The sequence below is a fragment of the Nanorana parkeri genome, unplaced genomic scaffold, assembly GCF_000935625.1.
Source record: "Nanorana parkeri isolate BGI_ZX_2015 unplaced genomic scaffold, ASM93562v1 scaffold2548, whole genome shotgun sequence".
Taxonomy (NCBI): Eukaryota; Metazoa; Chordata; class Amphibia; order Anura; family Dicroglossidae; genus Nanorana; species Nanorana parkeri.
Window position 1 is genome coordinate 116,186 of NW_017308816.1, and position 8,295 is coordinate 124,480.

An 8,295-nucleotide genomic window follows, 5' to 3' on the forward strand; every position below is an offset into this window, starting at 1 on the left:
TAATTTTATCTTATCCAAAATGGTCGCAGCGCTGGGCATGCGCAGTATCCTACAAATTAAAACCTCTATCACGGCTGCCATTTTGTTGAGGACCATTGTTTCTTCTGTGTAAAATAGGGGCGGGGAATGAATGACGTCCACGAGAGGCGACTCCACTGCGGCTGCCATTTTGTTGAAGATCAAATAATTTTCTATTCAACTCGTTTGAGGCACAGCACATGAACTAAATTACGAGAAGTAATTTCGCTTTGAAGCTATTTTAATTAGGGATCAAAACATATTTCGCCTCAACAGATACGGGCAACCTTTGTCCGCCATTGTATTGAGGACCGGGATGACTTTCTCCTATCCAAAATGGCGGCGGACTGGACATGCGCTGTATGTTATTCAGGTCCTATACCGCCATCTGGTGGCGTTACCTGATAGCACTCACACTGAATATCGGTGATTCTGCTGCCATCTGGTGGAGGAATGTGGTAACACGTCATGGTTCTAAGCACACAATATATTATTCTGCTGCCATCTGGTGGCGGAGCTTGGAATGAGTCCCATTGTCGGATCAGCTCAGTATTATATTGTCACCTTACTACCAGTTAGCCCTAAACCTTCATAGTGTAGAAACAAAAACAGCCAAAGCGCTCAACAAAATGGCAGCAGCGCTGAGCATGTGCCGGAGCCTCTGAAATGAGACATATCTGCTGATGTCGTCTTCTTATGTAGGACAACTCTAATTAATGTCGCACTGCTGCCTCCTTGTGGTCGAGTCCTGATAGGACATCCGCTATATTTCTATACACACATTGTCTCCGTGCTGCCATCTTGTGGCCGAGTCCTGATAGGACACCCGCTGTATTACTATATAGACATTGTCTCCGTGCTGCCGCCTTGTGGCCGAGTCCTGATAGGACACCCGCTGTATTACTATATAGACATTGTCTCCGTGCTGCCATCTTGTGGCCGAGTCCTGATAGGACACCCGCTGTATTACAATATACACATTGTCTCCGTGCTGCCATCGTGTGGCCGAGTCGTGATAGGACACCCGCTGTATTACTATATAGACATTGTCTCCGTGCTGCCGCCTTGTGGCCGAGTCCTGGTAGGACACCCGCTGTATTACTATATAGACATTGTCTCCGTGCTGCCGCCTTGTGGCCGAGTCCTGGTAGCGTTTATCAGCTGATCCCTCACAGTTTTTACATTTTGTATCACTTGCCCCTTCTTATTAGAGTGTAAGCTCTCATGAACCAGACCCGACTGTATTGAACTCAGATTGCTGGCAGGGCCCTGCTCATCCCCCCACAATAAAGAATTATAATAAAACTTCATGAGAAATAAATCCTGAGACTGAAATTATCTTTAATTCTGAAACTCGAAACAATCCCAGCAATTCTGAGCAAAGTCCACAAGAAGAAGCATGTGACTGGAACGTTGAAATCTCATTGGTTGTCAGTCACTGGAATGATATTGATCCCGGTGTTTTATCTTTGTGAACTGAATACAAATAAGACAATCTCCCCACTTTCCTTAAGAAGAAGAAAAAAAAAAAAAAAGCTTAAAAAAAACAGAAAATGACAAAAATAAACCCCCAGCGCGATGACGGGACGCAGTATATGCTCCTGCGTCCTCTGTATAAATACCGATAATAATAAACCGCCTCGTATTAGTGCAAGATCAGCAAGTAACATACAGGTAACCCCGCCCCCGAGGATTCTGGGTAGGCAGCTAGATACAGGAATGCCGACCTCTACACCATAAAACCTGAGCAAACATGGCTGACCCATAAAATCCAACATTTCATGAATAAAAACCCTTCAAATTGGTAAAAAATAAAATCATAAAACCTCTTATTTGTGTGAATTGCCGCTACCTGGACCTTGTCTGCCCCCCCTCGCCACCGGAGACCAATTGTCCAAAGTCCCTCCCAGGCGGAGGAGAAGCCATTACTATTGCCATAGTGCAATACGTAATAATACCAAGACACGGGTGGTAGGAGGATTCATTTAACCCTCTCCTCCCCATCCAGCTTGTCACCTGTGCCGCCCTCTACAGGGAATGAAGGGACAGCGGTGTAAGGCACTCTGTGATGTCTGCAGCCTACACGGGCCACCACCCGAGTGATCGGGATAAAGTGCTCAATACTTCACGCCTTATCCATGGGCTGCAAGCTGAATGCCGGCTCTGATGAGTCCTGGACATAATAGGGGTGAAACAGTCTCTCTTGGCTGCAGAGCCGCATAGCAAGGTAAGTGTGCAGCAGAAGTCCTGGAAAGCGAGACGTAAAATAGCGCACAAAGTCATCCGGGACGTTCCCCAGGGTGTCCTGCACCTCCGCCGGGAGTTCTCTGTAGTGGTGTTTCTGTAACACAGAGAAGAATTAATCCAGTTCTCCTCCCACCAACTGCCCTCCATTCTGCTGGCCCCTCCCACTCCTTCCACCAACTGCCCTCCATTCTGCTGGCCCCTCCCACCAACTGCCCTCCATTCTGCTGGCCCCTCCCACCTACTGCCCTCCATTCTCCTGGCCCCTCCCACCAACTCTCCTCCATTCTGCTGGCCCCTCCTACTCGTTCCACCAACTGCCCTCCATTCTGCTGGCCCCACCCACAAACTGCCCTCCATTCTGCTGGCCCCTCCCACTCACCTTATTACGTAATGCTCGCAGAAGATCCCTTACTGATCGCCCCTTGTAACTGCGGAACTTCCTGAGATCTACAAGAGGAGAGAGAGGACAACATCAGAGAGAACACGGCGATACTTCCTGGCACAACACGGTGATACTTCCTAGCACGACACGGCGATACTTCCTAGCACAACACGGCGATACTTCCTAGCAGGACACGGCGATTCTTCCTAGCAGGACACGGCGATACTTCCTGGCACAACACGGCGATACTTCCTAGCAGGACACGGCGATTCTTCCTAGCAGGACACGGCGATACTTCCTGGCACAACACGGCGATACTTCCTAGCAGGACACGGCGATTCTTCCTAGCAGGACACGGCGATACTTCCTGGCACAACACGGCGATACTTCCTAGCAGGACACGGCGATTCTTCCTAGCAGGACACGGCGATACTTCCTGGCACAACACGGCGATACTTCCTAGCAGGACACGGCGATTCTTCCTAGCAGGACACGGCGATACTTCCTGGCACAACACGGCGATACTTCCTAGCAGGACACGGCGATTCTTCCTAGCAGGACACGGCGATACTTCCTGGCACAACACGGCGATACTTCCTAGCAGGACACGGCGATTCTTCCTAGCAGGACACGGCGATACTTCCTGGCACAACACGGCGATACTTCCTAGCAGGACACGGCGATTCTTCCTAGCAGGACACGGCGATACTTCCTGGCACAACACGGCGATACTTCCTAGCAGGACACGGCGATTCTTCCTAGCAGGACACGGCGATACTTCCTGGCACAACACGGCGATACTTCCTAGCAGGACACGGCGATTCTTCCTAGCAGGACACGGCGATACTTCCTGGCACAACACGGCGATACTTCCTAGCAGGACACGGCGATTCTTCCTAGCAGGACACGGCGATACTTCCTGGCACAACACGGCGATACTTCCTAGCAGGACACGGCGATTCTTCCTAGCAGGACACGGCGATACTTCCTGGCACAACACGGCGATACTTCCTAGCAGGACACGGCGATTCTTCCTAGCAGGACACGGCGATACTTCCTGGCACAACACGGCGATACTTCCTAGCAGGACACGGCGATTCTTCCTAGCAGGACACGGCGATACTTCCTGGCACAACACGGCGATACTTCCTAGCAGGACACGGCGATTCTTCCTAGCAGGACACGGCGATACTTCCTGGCACAACACGGCGATACTTCCTAGCAGGACACGGCGATTCTTCCTAGCAGGACACGGCGATACTTCCTGGCACAACACGGCGATACTTCCTAGCAGGACACGGCGATTCTTCCTAGCAGGACACGGCGATACTTCCTGGCACAACACGGCGATACTTCCTAGCAGGACACGGCGATTCTTCCTAGCAGGACACGGCGATACTTCCTGGCACAACACGGCGATACTTCCTAGCAGGACACGGCGATTCTTCCTAGCAGGACACGGCGATACTTCCTGGCACAACACGGCGATACTTCCTAGCAGGACACGGCGATTCTTCCTAGCAGGACACGGCGATACTTCCTGGCACAACACGGCGATACTTCCTAGCAGGACACGGCGATTCTTCCTAGCAGGACACGGCGATACTTCCTGGCACAACACGGCGATACTTCCTAGCAGGACACGGCGATTCTTCCTAGCAGGACACGGCGATACTTCCTGGCACAACACGGCGATACTTCCTAGCAGGACACGGCGATTCTTCCTAGCAGGACACGGCGATACTTCCTGGCACAACACGGCGATACTTCCTAGCAGGACACGGCGATTCTTCCTAGCAGGACACGGCGATACTTCCTGGCACAACACGGCGATACTTCCTAGCAGGACACGGCGATTCTTCCTAGCAGGACACGGCGATACTTCCTGGCACAACACGGCGATACTTCCTAGCAGGACACGGCGATTCTTCCTAGCAGGACACGGCGATACTTCCTGGCACAACACGGCGATACTTCCTAGCAGGACACGGCGATTCTTCCTAGCAGGACACGGCGATACTTCCTGGCACAACACGGCGATACTTCCTAGCAGGACACGGCGATTCTTCCTAGCAGGACACGGCGATACTTCCTGGCACAACACGGCGATACTTCCTAGCAGGACACGGCGATTCTTCCTAGCAGGACACGGCGATACTTCCTGGCACAACACGGCGATACTTCCTAGCAGGACACGGCGATTCTTCCTAGCAGGACACGGCGATACTTCCTGGCACAACACGGCGATACTTCCTAGCAGGACACGGCGATTCTTCCTAGCAGGACACGGCGATACTTCCTGGCACAACACGGCGATACTTCCTAGCAGGACACGGCGATTCTTCCTAGCAGGACACGGCGATACTTCCTGGCACAACACGGCGATACTTCCTAGCAGGACACGGCGATTCTTCCTAGCAGGACACGGCGATACTTCCTGGCACAACACGGCGATACTTCCTAGCAGGACACGGCGATTCTTCCTAGCAGGACACGGCGATACTTCCTGGCACAACACGGCGATACTTCCTAGCAGGACACGGCGATTCTTCCTAGCAGGACACGGCGATACTTCCTGGCACAACACGGCGATACTTCCTAGCAGGACACGGCGATTCTTCCTAGCAGGACACGGCGATACTTCCTGGCACAACACGGCGATACTTCCTAGCAGGACACGGCGATTCTTCCTAGCAGGACACGGCGATACTTCCTGGCACAACACGGCGATACTTCCTAGCAGGACACGGCGATTCTTCCTAGCAGGACACGGCGATACTTCCTGGCACAACACGGCGATACTTCCTAGCAGGACACGGCGATTCTTCCTAGCAGGACACGGCGATACTTCCTGGCACAACACGGCGATACTTCCTAGCAGGACACTGCGATACTCCCTAGCACAACACGGCGATACTTCCTAGCACAACACGGTGATACTTCCTAGCACAACACGGTGATACTTCCTAGCACAACACGGTGATACTTCCTGGCACAAGACGGTGATACTTCCTAGCACAAGACGGTGATACTTCCTAGCACAACATGGTGATACTTCCTAGCAGGACACTGCGATACTTCCTAGCACAACACGGTGATACTTCCTAGCAGGACACTGCAATACTTCCTAGCACAACACGGTGATACTTCCTAGCACAACACGGTGATACTTCCTAGCACAACACGGTGATACTTCCTAGCAGGACACTGCGATACTCCCTAGCAGGACACTGCGATACTCCCTAGCAGGACACTGCGATACTTCCTAGCACAACACGGTGATACTTCCTAGCACAACACGGCGATACTTCCTAGCAGGACACTGCGATACTTCCTAGCACAACACGGTGATACTTCCTAGCAGGACACTGCGATACTTCCTAGCACAACACGGCGATACTTCCTAGCAGGACACTGCGATACTTCCTGGCACAACACGGTGATACTTCCTAGCAGGACACTGCGATACTTCCTAGCACAACACGGTGATACTTCCTAGCAGGACACTGCGATACTTCCTAGCACAACACGGTGATACTTCCTAGCAGGACACTGCGATACTTCCTAGCACAACACGGTGATACTTCCTAGCAGGACACTGCGATACTTCCTAGCACAACACGGTGATACTTCCTAGCAGGACACTGCGATACTTCCTAGCACAACACGGTGATACTTCCTAGCAGGACACTGCGATGCTTCCTAGTAGAACTGATGCCATTGTTCCCCCTGTAGAGAGGTAGCAATAGCTGTGCACACATTTCCTCATTGCCTGTATCATAGGACATAGCCGGTGTATATAGTAGTCAGGCACTTTGTATACTCCATGTACAGTACGGCACAGTTGATATCTATGGCGGTAGTTTGGTGAAGTCAGATACCTGTCTGCAGGGGAACGGTGATGTGCTCCCTCCAATCCAGCTTCACCACGTCTCTTCCACCTCTTTCCAGCTGTTTCACGATTGTCCCATCCAGAGCCTCTTTTTCTATTCGGTCGCTGACATCCTGCAGAAAACACAGAGCATTACTGCAGAGAATTCACCAAGAGAGACAAAGCAATGTCCCTGCCAGTCCTCTCCGGGGGACACAGTTATCGGCAGCTCAGCAGATTCAACATTCCAGGAAACAAGCCCGCGGAATCCACAAGCTCTGTGACTGATGAGACTTGTAGTCTTATACCAGAGAATTCATTCCTTCTGTGTGACTATAGCTGAACACATACAGTCTCTTCTGCAAGGTTGGTAGTGCTGCAGTGGCTGCCCTTTGCTGTTCCTCTATCAGGTCATGCTGATACACAATACACAATAAAGTGAAGGGGCTATGTATGTTAGTGTGATGGTAGAAGAAATGCTCTGCGAGGAGGTTCCTGGGTGATTGCCATCACATTGGTGGGGACATCTGCGTGGCATAGAAAGTACAATAAACCCACCTGAAAGAACTGGAGCTGCTTCTCCAGGCTCCAGAAGAACGGATGTTTCAGGACGGCCTCGGCAGACGGGCGTCTCTGGGGGTCCTTGTCAATCATCTGCTGGATCAGGTGATGTGCTACAAGACCCTCTGTAGTGGCAGGAAAGTGTCATGTGATTATCGGATAGGAAGACAGCCCCTCCCCCCCTTCATGGAGCTCTCGCATTTGGGACTCACCATGGTTGTCCAGGTCCAGACAGTCCAGGCTGTAAGCTCCCAGGAGGATGTTGGCTTGCCGCTGCAGGGACTTGCCAAACGGGTGTTTCCCCTTTGAGACCACGTAGTAGAAGACGCAGCCGGCAGAGAAAATGTCCACGGTATATGTCTGCAACAAAGACATCGGATATATTCATAATACACAATAACGGCGTACGCAATCAGAACCAGGACCCACTAAAAAATGTTTGGACCCATCCTTTTCTTGGAGTCTATTGGCGATAACAGGAAGTCATCAACTGTTGTGTTATACTGCCGCTTACATTGGCACACTGGTACAATGGTAGGCCAGCCCAGGATAACTACTCCCAGCATGGCTCAGCTATTAGCAAAGCAGTCCCAAGAGCCTCATCATGCGCACAGAGGGGTGGGAACAAGACATCAATGTTACCAGAACCAAAATCTGATTATTTTCCATTGAGGACACAGGAAACCAATGACTGTTGGGACGGGCAAAAGCAGTCCAGCTGAAGGGAGGACAACAAAACAGTAAGAGAACCCATTGTACACAACAGAACCGGGGAGCCACCTGAAGCTGCCATCAGATGAGGCTTCAACAATCTTCTGTTAGAACGTAGAACAGCATGGAAAGGCCTTACCCATATGGCAACCAAGAAGGCCCTAGCGGAGGGAGACTATGACACATGGTGAATACATGAGGCCAAATGAAGACATTGAGGGAGTTGAGATCCAAGATGGGGCAAATGCTCTACGTTTGGTTTGAGAACTGTGAACAGATAGGCGTGGAAAAGCTGAAACCATTGTGCCACAGGGACCGGGGCAGTGACAACCTGGTCCAGAAGACCTGCTAGTGCTGCCTGGAAATCTGCCACTTTGTATGGTGCTTCAGGAAGGTTCAGATTTCTAAACTGGGAATAGGTCTGGGAGGAAACTCTATCTGGCTTGTGGCCCCTGGAAACCATCTCCTGCTCCTAAGCATCCAAATAAACACTATCCCAAAGTCT

General features: G+C 51.4%; 1 protein-coding gene across 1 annotated transcript in view; it reads right to left on the reverse strand.

Moving 5' to 3' along the window:
• Positions 1-2,072: 2,072 nt before the first annotated feature.
• Positions 2,073-8,295, reverse strand: part of ERN1 (endoplasmic reticulum to nucleus signaling 1) — a gene marked incomplete at its 5' end in the record, with an annotated part of 18,411 nt that continues 12,188 nt past the window's right edge. Inside the window, 2 exons of the mRNA XM_018573800.1 lie at positions 2,073-2,359; positions 2,645-2,712. Of these exons, the coding sequence (XP_018429302.1) occupies positions 2,144-2,359; positions 2,645-2,712 (284 nt within the window). The remainder of the gene's footprint in view (positions 2,360-2,644; positions 2,713-8,295) is intronic.